We start from the raw sequence: 21006 nt of genomic DNA on the forward strand, positions 1-21006 counted from the left end.
AAGGGGAAAATTACAAAGTTCTGACAACGACACACAAACAAAAATTAAATACTGAGTGTCAGTGGAGCAGCCTGCATTAACAAGTCTCCACAGCAGATGGCAGTCTAATCAAACAATGAGCATGTCTTCAGTTCCACCTTGTATAGCATTGATTTACTGACCTATAGTTACACATCCTTTATTACAGAGATTCAATTAATACATGCATCCTTAAGAGGCCTTAAACTCCTGAGACTCGTGTATTTATTCATTTGTATTAAAAACATCAGTTCAATTTAGTTCTTAATTTTGATTTATCACATAAGCAGAAACTATTTGAAAAACAAATCATAATGTATCTTAAAATGTTACATAAAATCAAAGTACACTTCATGATGCCAACAAATTGTCAAACGGATGTAAATTCACAGTAATGAAAAGCAAAGTAAACCAAATGGCTTTAGTAGCTGTTAGCATGCACGACCTCAGCTCTCGGTCCGGTGTTGTCTCATAGCACCACCAGAAAATAAGAACGCAAACTCAAAACATTTGCATATTTTTGTTCTTTTAAATAGTCAGCTCAGGAGACCAACTTCTTGTTTCAGCGATTAAAAAGAGAAACTATAGTTTTTCATTTCACCAAAATAGCTCAGTCACTTTGGGAACATTTCACTGCTCATCATTAGATCATTTTATCGTCAAACTGAAAACATTCATCAGACGTTATATTGCTTAACAATACATGGTGTCACAACAGGATCATGATTTCACAGACTTTAAATGAATGAGCTCATGTTTTGTGCAACAATAGGCAAACTGAAAAAGTGTGGAGATGCACAAGTAAGAATATTCATGTTTGCAAACAATTATAGAATGTCTTAAAAATGACTTCCTCTCTTTGAATATGTCTGACAGCTTCACCGCAAACATGTTAATGGTCATGAAAAACTATCCAAGAATCTAGATTTTAATCCTCTGGATGGGATTCTTTAAGAAACAACTGATGATCATTTTATTGTTTTACTCTAAGTAATTTTAATCCTTCGCCATTAATTAAAAAAAAAAAAAAGTCCTACATTTAAAGTAAGTATGGGAATATCACAATTGATCATTTCTGTTGACGTGGTAATCAAAAACAAATACTTCACGACAGACTCACACTGAATTAGACTTTTCTTCCAAATAGACAATCAAACAACAAATTAACAATGAATGTTGTTTTTTCACATTTGCACATCTGACCACTGTTAATAACAAAGAGCAAACAATGGCCATACACATGTGTCACTAATGTCTGCAGTGCAATGACGCCATTTTGAACATTTATACATGGTTCACGTGACTGAGAGGTTTATAACATGAAGGCTACAGACTAACAGCATTTAGATCTTTATCTCAACCTTTACACTGTCCATATATACAGTTTATTTATTTTTCTAGAAAAGTGAGATATGTATCCGTCATACAAATGTTGTATAAATGTTTTGAACATAAGATACATTTTGTTTTTCACAGTTTGATACAGGAACTTTAAATCTTACATCCAGGTCTGTTTTTTTTTTTTTTAACTTAAGTTGATCTCAGTCTCTCCTCGTCCACAACAACAGATGTGTTTGGCTACGTTCAGCTGGTGCTCAGGTAACTGTGTTCAGATTGTTATGCAAACCGACAAATGGCAACAAGTTCACGTGAGCACACTGTTCTTTGTTATCTTCGCCGTGCAGATGTTGTCCAAACCACTGGAGCACCTCTCAGGTCTGTGGTCCGCTCACTGGCTGTAGGTGTTCCTCTCTGCATATTTGCCTCCCGCTGCATAGTTCTGTCTCCTCAGTAGCGGTTTTGATGCTCATAGTGCCACCGATTGAAATCAATATTAAATGCCACAATACTGCCGGACGCCATGCCTGTGATTAAAGTCCTGAAGAAAAACAAAACCATGAAAATGTGACATCAAATCCCACTTTCGTCAAATATTATATACTTCATGAAACAGGAAAAATAGAAAACCACAGTTTACCCATGATTGTTTCCATGCACGTGAACGTTTTGTTAAAATGTCCATGAAACGAGCACAGTCGCTCATCAGGGGCTGTGACAGTAAATCACCAGGTTTCCGTGACAACTGAAGTAGACCATTGAGTCCCAGTGTCTTTCTGCAACCCCTCTGCCCTTGTGTCCACGGCCGGCTGGCATGTAGGAAAAGCAGCTGATTTCACAGGGTCGTCTTATACTGCTACACCCCGAGGGCTTAAATGCTCCAGCACAATGAACAGAGCTGCAGCAGAATGCCCCTCTGTAAATGACCTTACAGAGCACAACTCACTTGTATTATACCTAATGTCAACCTAATGAGGAAAAGGGCCAATAAATGAATTGAGGGGATCTTAAAATATTACATTTAAGGGGCTTGTTAAGTGATTTTGGAACATATGTTAAAAAATAGCCTGTGATTTCATATTTCAATACTGATATTATTATTTGTGATGGTTTGTTTACATTAAAACTAAATGTTAACAAATCCCATCCTCTATCTGCCCTCCCTTCTCTCACCTGAACAGGCTGGGCTTTGAATCACGGCTCAGACTCGAGTCCAGTCCAGTTAATTTGAAAACTGTGCCTTTGTTTTGTGGTCTGAGGAGGATTTGGCCGCTGGCAGTGATGTGCAGCTTCAATGTTCAGAGTTTCTAACCTCTCTTGGCTGCCAGGGTCACATGATGACATCATGCTTATAGCCCCAGAGTGAACTCTTTCCCCTCCAGGCTGCCATCCAGGCAACTATCGTGACTCCTGACATTATTTAGAACATTGAGATGGAAAAAAATTCTGCCGACCCTCCAATAGCCTTGTGTACATTTCTCCAATATAGTTTAATTTTCAGAAGATACTCCTGTAATTTCTATCTCTACGGCAACTGTAGGAACCATTGAAAGGAAAAGGCAGGTGGATATTCATTCACTGACCGAAACAGCGTGAGGCTTTTTACCTCAACCTTCACACAGTGCAATACTGAAGACGAGTGGGAACATTTAGACATGCACACAAACATACATGTTCCCATGTGAGCCCACGCAGTCAACACGTCTGTAAACATAGAAGCTCACACAATGATTCTGTTGAGACAAACTCTCTGACTCAATCTTATAAAACACATTTTTACTACTTAATTGATCTTTAGTCTTTGTTTGCTTTTCTTTATCTAAACCTCGTTATGGATAATATTTAATACCTGATTCCACCTCATTTACAGACCTCATTGAATCAGTAGATGTAATCGTATATGAGGAGCAGGAAACATTTCCACATGAAAATGGCTCTCGGTAAGAAATCCTCAGTGGAGGACAATACCGTTAATGACCACACGCCTGCCTGCTCTGACCTTTGATCATGTGATAGGTCCATGGCTCGGACACCGGCGTCACACCCCGGGTAGATGTAGAGCTGTTTGAAATCACAAGCCTGCCACACCTCCACCACGCCATTGTCCCCTCCGGTCACCAGGTTGTGGCCGTCGCTGCTCAGGAGAATAGCCTACAGGAGAATGTCACAGAGAAGACATGCAGCAGTGAGGTGCAATTACAGCTTTGTACAAATTTAAGATAAATGATTGTATGATCTGTTATTGATGAAATTTACCTTGATCCAGATGATGGAAAGTAACTGATCCACAAACATACTTGGTGCATCAGTCCGATCGCTTTGTATACTAAAACCATTTTGACAACATTATACAACTCTTTTTTTTTACTTTTCTATTCAGGAACAGTCTTTGAGCGGCACATGTTGATATTAAAGCGCAAAACATCCAACCAACCACTATATCTGCACTGTTAAGTATTGGAAGAGTCAGTGTCTGAATTAACATGGTGCTTTCATCTCTGTTTCTCATCCTGTCAGTTAGCAGGATTACATGAAAAACCGAATCGACAGGAAAGCTGGACATGACCAAAGGAAGGACCCATTACATTTTGGAGCAGATCTGGATAAAGGGGCTAGATCCAGGGCAAAAGCCTTGGTGGTGGTGTGGACTCTAAGGGACCTCCTAGTTTGTACTTAACATCTGTAGCTAGTGAGTATTCCAATCTCTGGAATAGCTAAGACGCAGATGAACAAAGAGACATCCTCATCTTACATGGAGTTTACTGGTGTCAAAATGTGAGCTTACCCTGGTGGAATCATTGACCTCCATCTGTGCCAGCAGTTTTCCATTAATGCTGAAGTTGCAGAAGCGGCCCCTCTCGTAGTAGATGATGCAGTGGCCCTCGCTGGACACAGAGATGAGCCGCGGGCGTTGATAGTGATCCGGCACCTCCAGAGCCCGTAGCAGATCCCCTGTGATGGTATGGACCAGACATGGACCCTCTGCCAAACCAAAACACATTCAAACATAGAGTGAGGATGTTCAGTAATACTGTAATTAAAAGAATAAAATGTTCTTTTCTATTTTTTGTGGGGCACTACATTACTTTCTCTCGGCCCCTTTCTGTTACTGTTCTCGAACACACACTGACCTTTGGCTCCACTGATGACCAGGCCCAGCTCTGCACAGACTGACACACACACAACTTCCTGGTCATGACCGGTCAGGACTGCTCGTGGAGCTGGGTAGTCGGCTAAAGGACGACAGATACAAAACATCCTTAAATAAAATTATTGGTTTTTTAATTAAATATATTTTCTGCATGTGAAAGCAAAACTTCTGAGTAGCATCCCGACCTGCGCTCTTTTTTTTATTCTACCAGTCAATATGCTACATTTCATTTGTCTAAACCACCAAACCTTCATTAGCCAATAAAATCATATGGACACAAGCACAGTGATTGTGACAAACATCTGCCAGCAGGGAGGTCCCTTTGAATTGTCATGTAAATGCAGGGATGCCCAGTCATGGCAGCCTGAGCCACTTGATTTCATCGCCTGCGTCACATGATTGATGACGGCCCGGGGAGAGGTTAGTGAGGGGCGGTACACGACACCTGGAGCCGACCTCGAGTACTGCCAGAATGAGTGAGTATTAAAATGGTAGGTTTTCTGTCACGACTAGTAAAGCTTTGTCTTTTTTCCTAAATACTGCAAGGAGTTACTTCTTTCTTTATCATTCAATCAGTCAATCGACAGCAGCATTTTAGTTGAAGAGTTGAACCCAATAAATTGATTTGTTCTGTTTTTAACCACAGACATACATACGGATATGAATATAGTAATGAAATAAGGAAAATAATGCTATTATGTGTGTTATGAACATATTCATTAACACTGATTATTGTCTGGGTCGACCTTTCAGTCCAATAGTAACAGCGAACTCAAATTCAAACACTTTATGTGCCCGTTGGTGTCCCCAAGTTTCTCCAAGTTCACCCAATTTAGTGAAAGTTTCTCTCTCCTCCTCTTAGACTGTAATGTCCTAATGGATGATGTGGACATGTGTCTGACTTGTCTCCTCCTCTATTATTCCCTCTCACCCCCATCATCTCCTCCACCAGCTCTGCACATCGCCTCTACAGCTGCAGCAGGTCCAGTCAGAGAGCCGGGCTGTGATCGATGCAGCGCGGTCCCTTAGAGACCAGGACCTGAGCAGTGCTGTCAGTCCCACAGCCCGCTGCTGAGGGGGGCTGAATAGGACAAGTGTCAGAAAAAGCCTCCTGGGAGATAAAGGGACCTCGTGCAGCTCACCTACCCGACAAAGGATTCAATCACCCTGCACCGCGTACCCCCCACCCACTCTGAGCCCTGGGGACGAGCAGGATTCAGCCACCACAATTACCCGCTGCAAATATCCCTTGGCACCGGTGTGATGGGCCGAGTCTGAGAGGCAGGGCCATGATTGAGCTGGAAGTTATTTTAATTATTATACATTTAAGACACATTGCAGCCTTTTGGGGCACGGGTGAAATCAATTTCTTGGGCACAGCGTGTCTGCTGGATGAGGGAGCAACAATCCAGGAGGCGGCTGATGCATATTTACACAACCTTCATCCGGCCTTATAGAAAATATAATAGGCATGAAGTCACCAGAATGAGACTCCTGGAGAAGATTGTTCAATTAATAAGTAAGTAAGTAGGAGAATAAAGAGGACGTTGGTGCTGTCTATGCTTTGTGACAATAATGTGAGGGCTTCAAGTGTGAAGATATAAAAATGGTGCGAGCAGTTTATCCCTGAGGGTCCTTGCAAATAGCTGCCGTCTATATTTGAGCATTAATGATATGAGATATTTGAATAAAGCTGTGTAAAGCAGGCACAATGTTTTCTTTCTGAGTCATTCTCCGCTGGCCTGCTCCTGTTCCTTCAAAAATACATGTACATTCCCACATCCCTGGTGCTGTGCAGTACATTTGATTACATTCTGCCATCATGATATATTGATAAGAGATCTGATCCAGTGCAAACACATCCTGTCTTTTGTTTTTAAAGATGAGGTGATGTACCTTCCCTCCCTTTTGTCCACTGAAGATGCATCGTAAGCCCCAGCAGCATGAATATCAGGGGAATTAGGTTTTCTGCTGCAGAAAACACAAGTGCGATTGCCCCTTGCTAATTGGAGGCAACCATGCTGAAATTCTTAATTAACTGTCGGAGCCTCAGTGAAGTTAATTAGAGAACACTCGCAACTAATCTGCAGCTCCTAAAATCTGTGACAATAGGAAACACAAGATCTTCTCGCACACACTCGCTTTCGATCGTCACCCAGAAATAAATTAAAAACACACTGTCATCTTCCTCATCTTTTAGTTTTTCCGCTTCACACCACATATGGGGCTCCTTGCTTCACATTTTCCTAATCCTGACGGATTGTTTTGAACACAGACAATCAGTGAGAATGAGCAACTAAGTGAGAGGAGCAGCACAGATCTCACACTGGGGTTGAGCATTTTGAAAGGCAAGACATCCTGAGTCCTCCTCTTCAATTTTGGATCTGCACCTAATTACACACCTATTACACACTCATAAATATCAGTCCCCTAAAAATGAATGAATGAATCAATACATAAATTATTCGCTGAGAAATTTGATGAAAACTTTAAAGAAAGAGAAAAAAAAATCCTGGGTCCAGCCCCTGATCCAGATCCAAATTTATTAGGATCCTTCTTGGGTGAGTGCGAAATTCTGCTGACAAGCAATCAAACAATCAGAAATCTGATAAATAACGTCCCTGGTAGAAGTAATACGAGCCATAGAACAGATAAGCTATGTTTTTTCAGTCCTCATCATTTGATTGCTCAGGTAGAATTTCATTCTCTTGTATTAAGCAAACATTTTACTTCCAATAGTATACAACTTAAAAAAAATAAAATAGAAGAATTCGAAGAAACTCTAAAAGGTGTAAAAAGAATCCTGTTACTTTGTTTACAGGGTAGTACACGTGCCACTGTACACACTTTGTGTGTGTGTGTGTGTGTGTATGTTAACCTACTGTTACTGGGGTTATCACCGATAATATGGTGCCGCCCGCTCCAGTACCACAGCAGCAGGGTCGCGTCCCTGGACCCAGAGACGATGTAGCAGTCTCCTCCGATGTAAGACTCTGACCTGGCCAGACACGTAACCACATCCCAGTGGCCAAAAACTATCTGGGTCAACTTTCCTAAAGAAGATACGGGTAAGTGCACCATTTTAGTTTATGTAAAAAAATATAGGAATCAGTTTAAATGCAAAAAAATGACTGTGGGTAATGATTTTAGATCCTGTTGACTGTAGCAAAGAGAATATTATATCATTTGATGAATACATGTCTTCAATACAGTGGTTCCCATTCTTATTGGCTTGTGGCTTCTTAAAATTAAACAATGCCTACTAGAAAGTGGTCTCAGTGTGGAGTGAGTTCAACCCACTAGAGGGATTTTTCGGACTCAATTTGTTTAATTTTAAGTCTTTTTAAAAGAGGCTTGAAAGTCAAGTGAAGTTTTATGAGAGACAAACAAAGACTAAGAAAAAATGCTTTTCCTAGTATTCTCAGGGTCAGTCCTCACGTTTGGAATCAATGAAATTAGCAAATATAAAGATTTTTTCCACTCAGCAGTGGGTTCCACTGTACTATAGTATAGTCATCCTTTTTTCCACAAGGCATGTCAGCAGTGACAATACAGTATTATTCCCACCATAGCACTCAGTCCTCCACACATCAGTGCACACCTCTATAGGAAATAGAGTTTACACTGTAACCTACCTGTCTCGGAGGAGTACACACGAAAGCTCTTGTCCCAGAAGCCACACACCAGGATGTAACGGTTGTCAGCTGTCACCACAAAACAGTGTGTGGTGATTTGGATGCTCTGGTCCACCAGGTCTGTGATCTGACGCTTGTTGCTTCCAGTGCTGTTGGCTGTGGGAGAAAAGGGAAACAGCGAACACGTGTCAATACCGGAGCAAAGTTATTTATTAAGCTACAACAAAAAAGTCTGTTCTATTTTATTTTGTTAGTTTGATGTTTTAGTTTCAATCGAAATGGATGAAGCTTACTCACCAACCAGAGAATCCATCTCAATGGGTAAGTGATGGGCCTGCTCCAGAGAGTAGCCTGGTGCTCCTCGGAGACCTGGATTCAAATAGAGATACATCAGGAAATGTATCATTGGTGCAGTTTCTAACCTCAGCACATGCACGCACACACACACTAAACAAAAAAACACAAAAACCAAGACTTTACTTTAAGAGGACCAGCCAAATCACATCCTCACATCATAAAAATGTCCTCACAATGATGATATTGAATCAAAATTGGCCCTCATGACTATACAAATACACACACACACACACACACACACACACACACACCTGTTCCCTTTTCCAGAGCCAACTTCATTCATAATCTTTTCCAGGAGATGGAAGCCTTGGAGGTCCATCAGAAAGATTTCCATCTGTCTTACAAGTTTTTTTTTTTTTCCCAAAGTGTCAAACCGAATGGAGACATTTCATACATGCGAGTGACTTTCTGGAGCCAGTTTCGAAATAGCAACATGTCTGAAAATGTGGAGGCCTTATTATCTTCATTATTTTGAAAAGCCAAACCACATTTCCCTCCTCTGCTACATGATGGCAAGGGTTCTGCAGCTGTGTTCATTAGTGTGGGAGCAGCCAGAGCAGCCACACGGTGTGGACGCTTTGGTCCTGAGCTCAGTGAGTTTCTATAGTGACAGATGGAGACGTGTGAGGAGAATGTGGTGCCGTTGCGGCCTAATTTCCTTGTAACCATTGCTTTGGCCCTCTGACCCTGAGGTGAGGCTGATTCTCCGGGAGGGGCTCTGTGGGTAATGTTGTTCACACATGTCTGAAAAGGAACATGTGGAAACACTCGTGGTCAGCTTACCTGAGAGGTGCTAGCCTCTCACATAGCTGCCTGGCTACAGCTCTATTAAGAGCAGTGAGCAGGTTTGTGCTTGGTAACTGCTGTGGGAGTTCTCACGTGTGATATGGAACACATTTCTTTTTTGCTACAAGGAAATATGTGTTTGATTGAACTTATCACCTGCCACGTTAATAGAGCTCCACTCACCAACAGTGTTGTGCCATCGGTTGACAGCAAAAAGGCGGCTGCAGGTGACGGTGACCACAGCGGGTACGATCAGATGGGGCAGGGTGTTGGCGGCCACGTGGGTCACCGGCGAATTGGATGGAAACTTCAGCACCATGATAACATCCTGCTGCATCTGGTCCTTGAACATGAGAGGACTCTGTGGAAGGAAACACTATTGAGTAGAAGAGAGAAAAGACGGGAGCGTGGGTAAGGACGGAGGGATGTGTGATGGTGGGTAGAGAGCAGGAGTGCAAGGAAAGAGGAAGGGGAGAGTAGCAGAAAGGCAAGGGATGGAGAAGATGAAAGGATGGGAGAAAAAGAATGGGAAGAGCTATTAGTGTGGAGGTTGGAGGAAAAACTGGGATCAGACACAGAGGAGGTCTTCATGGACTGTAGAGTCAGACAAGGGATTGGTCAAACAGGGGTGAGACATGAATGACTGGGATGAAGTAGGTTGTTCATATGAGACGGAGCATACATAAAATGTATCAGGAAGATTCAGTAACAATGATGCATTAAAAATCATTTTCGCTGCTTTCCCTACTGTAAATTTCAACTCAAACTTGAGCTACATGTGTAAAAGCAGTGGAGGAGACAGTAACACTGACAATACTCTGAGAGAACCGCTTCAGCTCTCATCCTTAATACTGGAGGCTTGTGACAGATCTGTTGCAAAAGTAGAAAAATTGAACTAAAAGGTCTCGGAGGGATCTGCCTTACAAACTTTCTTGTAGGAAGAGAGAAACAGAGAGAAGCATGTGGGATAATGAAGGCTGGGCTGGCTATTACATGGATTAGACAGGGAAGAGCAGCTAACAGCAGAGAGAGGGGAGCTACTAGCAGGCCAGTAGGGAGCACTCTTCCCTTTACACCACACTGCTAGCAGGCTGTAGCAAATAAGTGGCCCTGAAAATGTGTTGTTATTTTGCGAGTATGACCTAAATGAGGTGAGACTTCTGAAATATTTATCTTTTCTTATAAAGGAGTGGATTGAAGGAAATAGAGGTAAACAAGAAATAAAGCACATCATCTCAATCTCGTGCTTATACCTGCAAACAAAGGCACCCTAACACCCTGCTCCGCACACACCTCTACCAGAGGTGCAGGGAATTTTCCCAGTATGCTCATTGCTCTCACCAGGTGCATAGCGGAGCTGCGTGGAGGATGTGGCTCAATAAGCAACTGAGATGGCGTCTGTCCAAAGCTGTGGATCTGTGCCTCTGTGGCCTGCGGGAGAGAGAGAAGAGAGAGGGGAGAAGGAGAGAGAGAGAGGGAGAGAGTGAGAGAGCGGCTGTCACAATCAATATGCATCAAAGTGATGGGTCAATGCGTTACTTGACAATGCAAGCAAATCCTAACTCAGCCGTGCCACCGAGGAGGGGGGGAGGCAAAGGGAAAAGGGTGCACTCCAAATCCGCCTTGGTTCTCCCCCTTCCCCCCTCAGCCTGCAGAGTCATCCAAGTGTTAGTATGGAAGAGACAAGCCTTTTCCTATTAACATGCTTCAGTTAACCATTCCCATTTCCAGACGCAGGGGCCCCCACTGCACAAACGTTAACCTGGAGTGACATCTAGCAAGGACTGCAGCAGGCCGCCCGCTTTCAGATGTTATTGTGCTTGAAACAAAAGCAAAAAAGCATGTGTATGCACATACACACACAAACACACACACACACACACAAACACACACGAAAGAGATGCACAAAAACACACAAGCAGACTATGTGGGTGCAGGGACCTTGATGCAGGCTGATTTATGGATTATAAAACCATGAGTCTGGATGAATGAGAGTGATAAAGAAAGAAAACAGTACAAATCACACCTTGAGAGGAGGGGAACAAAACAACACAACACTAGAGGAATTGCTATTATTAGAAAATAACTTCTGTTTAAGTAGACAAAAGATTTCCTTCTCTTCCAGTGAGAGAAGGAAAAAAAAAAACAAGCAGTAAGAGCTGCTGAGCTTGACTGAAAGTGGGGCACTCCACGGTGGGAGTGATTGATGTGACTGGAGCCACTTCCACCATCAGAGGGGAGCTTGTAGATGTCCGTCAATGCCACTGCGCACAATGGAACATACATCGCTCAGCCTTTCGCCAGCCCTTCTGACTGCCTGGGTGACTGGCCCTCATTTTCTTCCGCCTGTACACACCACTCACTATCAAAAGCACCCATTGGGTAGCACATGCCACAGTGAGCGATGTGACACGGGACGTTCGGAGGTGATGCTGGATTAGGACAGGCCACCTGCAAGCCAAACAGTTGCCCCCAATACCCCTCTGGTCGCTTCCCATCTTTCCACAGCACCAAAAAAGGCGCCGTCCCCGCCGTTGAGCGCTGTCGGACAGCAGTGAAAGTTTCATGTGAGTTGCTGAGCACATTTGGCAACCATTAAGTGTTGCTCAGTATTTCTTTACAACACAGTCCCTCAAGTAATAAGCAGCTGACATTATGGCTATTTAAGGTGAGGTTTGGGGTGAGGGTCAAAATGTCGGTTCAAATAAAGAAATTTGATACAAAGATCATAAAGGCTGAGAGGGCCATGTGGAAAACATCACCATGTTTCTTGGGATGAATCTATTACTGCACTGCTGCATGTCCCGTTTTGGTCGTCTCAGACAACATCAACGCCCCACAATTATTTCCATAAGTGTGAGGCGGAGGATTTGTCTGTGTGCGTTTGTGTGTGAGGGTGTGGGGGAGGGGAGGGGGTCTGACTTGTTGAAGGTTAACTCAAGAGCATGTTCCTCCACGTGACGATCAAAACATGTCAATATTTCTCAGGTGCCTCAACACTAATCCTCTCTGAGGTGTGTCAGAAACTTATCTCCATCTCAGTCTGCGATGGAGAGCATTTAACAGGCAGTTCATTAGTTTAAGTCACTTCAGGCCCTGCTTTTTGGCTGATAAGTGACACTTATTGCCGAAGCCATCTGGATGATCTCTCCTCCCAGCAACAACGGCCTTGCCTGGATGAACACCAAACATCCATCATAACACACTGTGTTGGCCCGTCTGTCTCTCTGACTTTGTTCTCATCCGATCTTAGTGCGAGCACAAGGCTTCAGAGGTGAGTGGCTGCAGCTCTCTCTCTCCCCCTATCTCTGTATTTGCTGTCTGCTTCCCAAACTGGTGACAGAGCCTCTGTGGAGGATGGTCGCCCAGCAGCATCCTCCAGTGCACTCATGCAATGCAGCAACAAAACAGCTCTGTCAGACAGAATGCAGACACAGCCTAGTGCTGACCCGCTAAGCAGCGTGGGATCAGGCTGAGTCACGACACCTGAGCTCAGGGTGTTGGTAACTACAAATATGAAGCTGCTGCACCTTTCACCTCTTGATGGATACTGCAGATTACCGACAGCAAAGTACTTCTGGCTTTTGAGATTTTAAAGACAACACAGAAGCAATACAGGCACATAAAACACCAAACAAACCATTTATACAATTGCTCAAAGAAACTGCCCATTTTTTACATGCCAGTGGAAACGTTAAGTTAAGCTTATCTTGATTAATTTCAGTACAAACAAAAATTTCCCTGAGGGTGTTTCCTGACTGACAGGTCAGGAGTCAACATGTGCACATACTACTGTACGTGGGAGGAGAAATGTCCTAAACATTGTGTCCACTGGTAAGTGAACGTCTCTAATGCAGCTCTCATCACAGACAATGCAAACTGAATCCTTTATGATATGCGATACATAAGAAGGCAGTTATTTATCATTAGGGTCAAGCATTCACACACTTCCCTTCGTCCTATCCCATCATGAGAATTTAGAATCAATTTAAAGTGCGTCCACTGCTTTCAAAGCTCTTCATTGGCAAGCCATAGCACACCTCGCCATCTTTATTCATTTGGGGGGGTGGACAGTGGCAGCTGAGGAGGAATAGAGTCCCGCTGATGAATAATTTGTCTGTTTACTTCTGAGTGGCACAGCAGGAACTGAATCAAGGGTTTGCTGTCATGTTTTTCCATAAGAGAAGGCTGTCAGGAGAGGTGTCACAGCGAAGGGCCGCTGTTCCGGCAGTGTGCCCAGTAGAGCTGTCACCCTGCCCCTCATCCAGAGGCCCAGTGGCGTGTCAGACAGAGGAGTGTCATCATTTCCATCTGACACACAGACGGAAATGATCTCTCACAACCTCAAATTTCTTGACATTTCAAATGACTTAATTGTTGTGACTAATGCCAGATCTGCAATTTCACCTGTCAGGCCCGTCAATGAATCAATACCCACGAGTCAATTGTCAGATTTCAACAGACGTTCTTTGGGCCCTTTTCCACTGCTGCACCTTCAGTGACTCAGCCAGGCAGCTCGCACGCTGGCCTCTATGGGTTCAGCGAAGTGATGGGAATAATGGCACAATAAGTCCTTCAGGAAATCAGCTACCAAATCATGACGTTGTTACTTGGCGCTGTGCAAAGTTAAAATAGTTGAACTTGAATCAAATAATTTCCCATTAATATAAGATAGAACACAAGGAGAAATACTGTACTGTACTAAGATTAAATATTAAATATATAAGGTTTTAATTTAGAATACGGGGAGAAAAAGCGTCCGTCTGGAAAGAGAAACATGATTGAGGATATGAAGGCTTGTCTTAATTAGTGCTAATCATATCAACATTACATCAGTTGCAATTAGCTGATCCAACTTCTTCCTCCTGCACAAATACATTCACATGTCACAATAGTGGCTACATCAACTGGGCACAATTAGGGAGTCTGAGTAGCAGGTTTTCTAATGTGCAACTAACTAACTGTGCTGTCATCTCTCAGGGTAATAGTCGGCAGGAAGACAGCTAAAAGCCCCTCAACCTGATGCAAAAACCCCCCAAAAAACAAACAAATAAGGAGGCATCATCTAAGCTCTGAAAATGATATAAACCAAACCTTTCACAATATGTTTTGGCAATCAGATCAGCCAAATCTTCTGCAGGTGATTTGCATAGTGGTCACTTGATAAATAAAGGCGCCCCTGGAAGTGACAGTATATAAATGACTTGTTTTGCAGACAGCAGATGGTGGATATCACAGGGAGAGACGAGCTCACCACAATGCACGCCAGCTGCTGTGGTCTCTGTTCCCCTTTCCCCCGTACGCAATTAAGCTATTCACAAGTAGTGCGGTCGCGCTAATAGATATTCAATTAATTTGTTAAGAACAAGAGGATTCACTCCCTCATCTATTGACTGACTGACCTGTGGTGATTGATCCAGGAGCTCCTTCAGATTCATTGATCTGATCACAGTATATTACAGTCTGCAGTACATACAAGGGAGGAGCAGAGAATCCTGATGTTAAGAAGATCTATGAATATCTTGGACAGATTGTTGAGTGATCTGAGAGGGAGGGAATTCATATCGCAGGTCATAAGGAAACAATGCTTATCTGAAAATAAACTTGATGAGTCAGCCGCTCTGCCAGTTTCTCTCACGGGTTACATTTGCATGACACAATAATTGATTGACAGATGCAATATGAATGCTCCTGGAGCTCCAGCGCATGCCAGGACAAATAGAGACAGGAAGTTGTGCGTATGGTGAACAAGGGTGGGGAGGAGGGGGTAGTCACCATGGTGATGTGCGTGAGAGTGTATGTATGTGTGTGTGTGTGTGTGTGTGTATTTGCTGTACCTCTCTGAGCGAAGGGTCAGTGATACTGTCCAGGTTGACGGAGCCCTCGTAAGTCAGGTAGTGAAAGACGTTGAGGGCGCGCACCGCCTCCGGGCCTCGCTGCTTGTAGCCGAAAATAAGGTCAATCCACTGATGCAGCTGACATGACACAAACTCGCTTTCCAGGGCCTGTCAGAGGTGTACAGGGCAATTAGAGGTGAGAGGCATACCAGCAACGCACGGCATATGAGCCGGAAGACACAACACAAATTGTACTTGCACACAACAGTGACCACAATAATACAATGCCTACTTTAGCGCACACAGATGACCGACCAGGACATTACATCAGCATCAAACATCACAATGCTAATTACACAGAGGCTGTAAGAGAAAATTCACTGTGCATTCAAGGAAATAAAGAGACGTTTTTAATTAGTTTTAAAGAAGCAACACAAAGGAACAAAAGTTCTTTAATGTTATCAGCTAACTCAGGACATTTCTCCCATATCACATTTCTTTGTCCATTGAAAATGCCAACAAGCTATTTCAGCACGGAGACAAAGAAATGGGTTCAATACTAACAGGGATCCAATTTACTATAAAACCATCTGCAGGGGTAACATTGATAAATTACCTGTGAGAGAGAATAGGGAGACTGGATTTCTTGTGGGAGTGTTAGTGAGAGATATGTGATAAGATTTAGGCCTGAGGATTATTATAAATATACCTATGGAAGCTGTGCAGAGGGGGTCTGATGTATCGTTTCACAATACAGTACAATATAATTCCCTTGCATGCTAGTGGAAGGCTTTGCTGGAGGAATTTACACTCCTCCCCTCGCGTCAGGAATAACAGCCATTACCAACAAAGCCTGCTCGAGCACACAGAGGCAGAGTTTGCCACAGGGCATATCACTACAATTGAAAGTGGCACATGCAAAGATGGGAAGTGGGAGGAAGAGGGAGAGAGGGAGGGAAGGAGAGAGAAAGAAGGAACGAAAGAGGGAGAGTGAGGGGGGGGTGCAGGCAGAGAGAGGCACTGACAGAAATGAAATAATAAAGGAAGCAAGAGGATGGCCTAGCTAGGGAACAGAACAAAGGAAAGACAAAAAACGGGGGCAGATGAGTATGATTTTCTGGGCATGTGAACACACTGGTCTGTGAATGTAACAATGCAAAGCAACATCACACATGCATCCTTCAACAGTGAGAAAATATCCACTGAAATCCATTTTTTCAGTCATCCTCTTTCCTTGTTTTGGAGATGCAGACATGCCCCTAACAACTCCCAGCCTCTCCCATCTCACCCTTCCATACTCTGCCAGTGTGCACACCCAACAGAGCTCGACCAGGCAGCTTGGGTACAGCACAGGGAAAGGTCACCTCTGTAAGACCAGCCCAGCTCTGTCACTCCAGCTGAAAAGGTCAAGTGTGTTTCCACAGCCTCTTTTATTCGAGGTCTAAAAACACGTTGGTCCCTAACCTCAGGATGCATAGCATGCATTAAACTTTGTGTCTTCCTGGCATCATTACCGATGATGGTCTGCTGTAGGGAGGAACCCACTCATTAGGCCTTATTTACAAAGTGGTGAAAGATCTTTTTGGATTTTCACTCTAAACTGTGTAAATTAACTTATTTTGCTCAAAATTACTTCTGCATTAACTTCATTATAAAAATAATGACATACAAATAACTTGATAACAGTATTCTGTGTCATTGGTGTAAAGTAATTACAGAGTAGCAAGGCCTGTCAACATGACTGAATATCATTTTTCTTCATAATAAGCTTTTGTTAAAATTCTATGTTACCAAAGTGGATTCATTCTTTAACATTCTGAATTTTAAGAATGTCCAGAATCACACATGCAAAAGCCATTTGTGATGTAACTGTTGTATTAAATTTAAATTGATTTAATTTAGTGGGAGAATAGCTGTTAGTGTCTAAACAAAGTGATTCTGACTTTATCTTTAAGAGACAGATCTCCATTTCTGTCTCTGTGCGACTCCTGAAAACTGTTGGGAGTTCCTACATGCTGACCTGTTGTCAGTAACACACTAGCACACACGTGCAGATAAAAAGGGTCCTGCGCACTGACAAAGTGATTACGGGAGATAACACCATAGGGCAAAGCTGCCCTCAGCCTTGTCCTTCAGTGACATCACACAGTCAGGTACAGTGTTGGTATGGAGCGGTGCACTTTATGAGATGGATCATGAATAAGACAAGGAGAAATGGGAAGGTTAGAATCAAGAGGAGGGAAGTAGAAAAATAAAGTACTGAATAAAAAGGTAGATCAAAATCACACTGTATGTATGTACTGTATCATCCCCTCTAGTGGATAGTCAGGTTATCACTATATATGGTCCATGTGTAACATGACATTGTGTCACACAGTGCTAGTCCATCCATCCCGACATCCATTATCTATGCCACTGATTCTTTGAGGGTTGTTGGGGGAAGCTGGAGTTGATCCCAGCTGACATCACTAAACCTTGAACAGGTCACCAGTGTATCGTAACACCAGGATACAGACACAAATTCACACTCATGTTCACACCTATGGACAATTGAAAGTCTCCAATCTACATGTGTTTGAACTGTTCAAGGAAGTCGGAGTACCATGAAAAAACATGCAAAACATGATAACTAGCCATAGATAGGCCCTAGTCAAGCGAACTGAGAACAAATGATTTTCCCTGGTGTGTGGATCAATAAAGTTTTATCTTATCTTAACCATGTTGCTTAGAGGTGCTTGCACTAACCATTGTATCACCATGCTGCCTTGCTGAATAATAAATGAAGAATATCTACTGAAGCGACAATTTATCCTGATAAAATGATGAATGTTTGTATAGTTTTAGCTACAATTTTATTGTTATTGAATATTATCTGGATAGAGTTTTTTTTTTAAACAGACGATAGATAATAGATAGATAGATAATAGATAAGATAGGGCTTTCCTATATTATATTGTTACTTTTTGTGGAGGAAAAATCCCACTATGTAATTTGATGTTGGACCCATGCCAAACCCTTACCATCCTGTTTATCCTAACAAGGTCTTCAGGCTTCTTGGCCCAGGCTGGCAAGTCCACGTCACAAACCATGCTCCTGTCCTCCCTCATTCCCAGGTGGTAGCCGTTACTGTTGACAAACATCTCCGGGAGGTAGTAAAACTCGGGGATCAGTTCCTGCGTTTGAGAGAAGAGAGATGCTTAATATCACAGTTTTGACCATATAATCGCCAAACAACTCGGCCAAGTGCAATGAATAACTCGTGTGAGAACAAAAACTGTTCTGGGTCCCACTGAGATTAAGTGAGAATTCAAGGGGGAAGGTAACACAAACACACTCAACAGCAGGCCCCGAGGAGGCGGCGAGAGGTGCTAGTCCAGTTATTCCAGGCAGAGGTGTTAGGTGTGTTATATGAAAGTGGGACTGAGTTGGGTTTTTCTCGCTGGTCTCTGGGCTCTTGTGATGGGGTCAGGACCCCACAGTGGAGGGGAAGTGGGTACGGTAAAGGAGCCCCCCCACATGAAAACCCCGGTGTGATTTCATACACTGAAGAAGCGAGCAAATGTTTACACTATTCCTTCAGGATATGTGTTGGATTTTTAACCCTTTAGTTACACAGCATGTACAATTACTGCAGGCCATTTTACTAAACATATTAGAATATAGCATACATTTAAAAATGCCTCTTTAAAAATAATGAGCATAAACTTTCATAGATTTCTAGTTCTATTTACATTTTGGTGCCTGAAGTTACATTTAAAGACTGTAATAAAATGCCCCACATGTTTATCCATTTGTTTTCCAAAAAATACAGCTTGGACTTAAATTGAGAACCTTGAAAGCAACAACACTGGGAAAGTTATTAACTTCTCAATTAAGTAGATCTTATTTTTTATTGTTGACCTATCTAAAAAAAAAGATTTAACTTTCATAGGGCATGGAAATTAAACAGTGACCTCCTAAGGTCAATCAATTTCTAAACTATGGCATGCTTTTTAAGAAACGGTATTTGCCACAATAATTACATATATTTAATGGGATTTTCAAGACTACGCTGTGATCCATTATCATCCTGATCATTAAGCTCAGGAAGGGCGATGGCATATTCAATCCAGGAATGTAGGACCCCTGCTCATTAGAAAACATCCACACAAGACAAGTTGAATGTCGACGTCTGTCTCTTAGACAAAGATTATAAAGGAAGGTGCAAGACAGTTTATTAACTCCTTGTTTTATGAATGCAGTGTTTGTCAGATTCAATGGTGAAATGGAGTTTTATATTGCCTATGGGATACATAACGTGCAGAGCTTTTAGACCTCTGTAAATCATGGTGGTTTGAGAGTGCGAGTTAGCATGACATGCTGCAGGCCAATAACGCTCCTGCTCTGCTGTTGGTCACATTTCACCCTTCGCACATGACAGGGAAGGGAGTACAGCAGCCATTCGTCTCCGTTTCCTTGTCTCTCTCTCACACACGCACATAAAACCACACTTTCCCTCCTCTTTTCGTTTGTAAACTTCCTGCCGTAACTCACTGCCCAGCCGTTAAACCTGCCAGCTCCGTTTTCAAGCCACCCTCCCATGGCAGCCATTAATTCTGCAACAGCATCGTAATGGGCTAACAAGTCAATCACACAAGCCTCCGTTGCTTTACACTGTGTCACCTTAATGACATGTTCGTCAAAAAACTGTCACCGACGTAGTGCTGCTGGACTCCTTCAGACAGCACGGTGGCAGTTTGTGTGTGTGTGTGAAAGCACGTGTGCCCGGTACATCTAAAAAAGAATGTCTGCTTCTCCTTGCCCATCAGGTGGCTGTGCCAGCTTAACATAACTGTGCCTGCACCATGAAATAAATGAGAGGTATGGATGCACATTAATAATGGGGTGGTCGGGGAGGTGAGGCTTGGTCAGCGCAGGGTTGTTTCCATTTGACTTGCTCTTTCAGGAGGTCATCTCCATCAGGGATTAAGCCTCCCTCGTTCTTGTCATCATTACTGCTGGAGGAGTTCAGGGTTAATGAAGGAGAGACCCTGGTAAAAACAAGCTGCCTTTAATCAGAGTCCCGGTTGCTTGCACGGTGTACTGGGCAGTAGCTGACCTTAACCCTAGTCACTACATGGTGGCTGTGCATGGTGTTTGGAGTCTGTCTATATTTACAGGCACCTTATATATTATATTTTTGATAGTATTATGCTAGGCAAGAGTCATTTAAAATATAGGAGAAATAAAAGAGATTATAATAAGAAATACCTGTAATAAATGTTGATAAACTATTCACTTATTACAACTGCACTGCTTCGTAATTTACCCGTTTGCACCATGAGTAAGTGCTTGCATAATATTTCCCTGCTTCTAATACATTATGAAGTACAGCTAGTAATCCAGCATTGTCTTCCACAGTACAGCGCCTCTCCTAATAGATCGGTAGCCATCCTTTGTGTGTAAAAACAAATGCATGCAGACATACAAGTAGTTCAAAGTAGGCTGTATTTGTTAACAGGGTGGCGTTTGACTATCCAGCTCTTTACTGGCTCGAAGCTTTCTGCCTCTGCCTCACATGGATTGTTGGCTGCTCTCCCCCCAGATCCTGGCAAGTAAAAGCCCTGTCCCTACATAAAAGACTAAATTTTAAATAGCTTTTGTCATTAATGCTTTATTAATTGCCTGGGGCAACACTACCCAGTGCGGGGTGTGTTAGAAATGTATGACACTTTGAGGTCAGTGTGTATTCCTGCTGCGTGTTATGCAGTGGGCAAAATGGAGGCGAATCAGCAGGGTTCAGCGTTTTTGGTGACTGCACCGTGGATCTGCAGAGGGAAGGCTTTGTCTTTCTCTCAGACGCAGTCTTTGTTCAGACTCATGAGTGTTTCCATGCACAGATGCA

At 42.9% G+C, this 21006-nt stretch overlaps 1 protein-coding gene across 1 annotated transcript in view; it reads right to left on the bottom strand.

Moving 5' to 3' along the window:
- Positions 1-274: 274 nt before the first annotated feature.
- The window catches only part of nbeab (neurobeachin b), a 173174-nt gene continuing 152442 nt past the window's right edge, over positions 275-21006 (bottom strand). The window contains exons 47-57 of the mRNA XM_069534755.1: positions 18143-18295; positions 15123-15290; positions 10627-10716; positions 9469-9646; positions 8440-8511; positions 8143-8298; positions 7390-7560; positions 4488-4589; positions 4142-4338; positions 3356-3507; positions 275-1897 (exon numbers count right to left, since the gene is read on the bottom strand). Coding sequence (XP_069390856.1) covers positions 1807-1897; positions 3356-3507; positions 4142-4338; positions 4488-4589; positions 7390-7560; positions 8143-8298; positions 8440-8511; positions 9469-9646; positions 10627-10716; positions 15123-15290; positions 18143-18295 — 1530 coding nt within the window. The 3' untranslated portion in view covers positions 275-1806. The remainder of the gene's footprint in view (positions 1898-3355; positions 3508-4141; positions 4339-4487; positions 4590-7389; positions 7561-8142; positions 8299-8439; positions 8512-9468; positions 9647-10626; positions 10717-15122; positions 15291-18142; positions 18296-21006) is intronic.

Source organism: Paralichthys olivaceus, chromosome 11 (assembly GCF_024713975.1).
Source record: "Paralichthys olivaceus isolate ysfri-2021 chromosome 11, ASM2471397v2, whole genome shotgun sequence".
In the NCBI taxonomy this organism is placed as follows: domain Eukaryota; kingdom Metazoa; phylum Chordata; class Actinopteri; order Pleuronectiformes; family Paralichthyidae; genus Paralichthys; species Paralichthys olivaceus.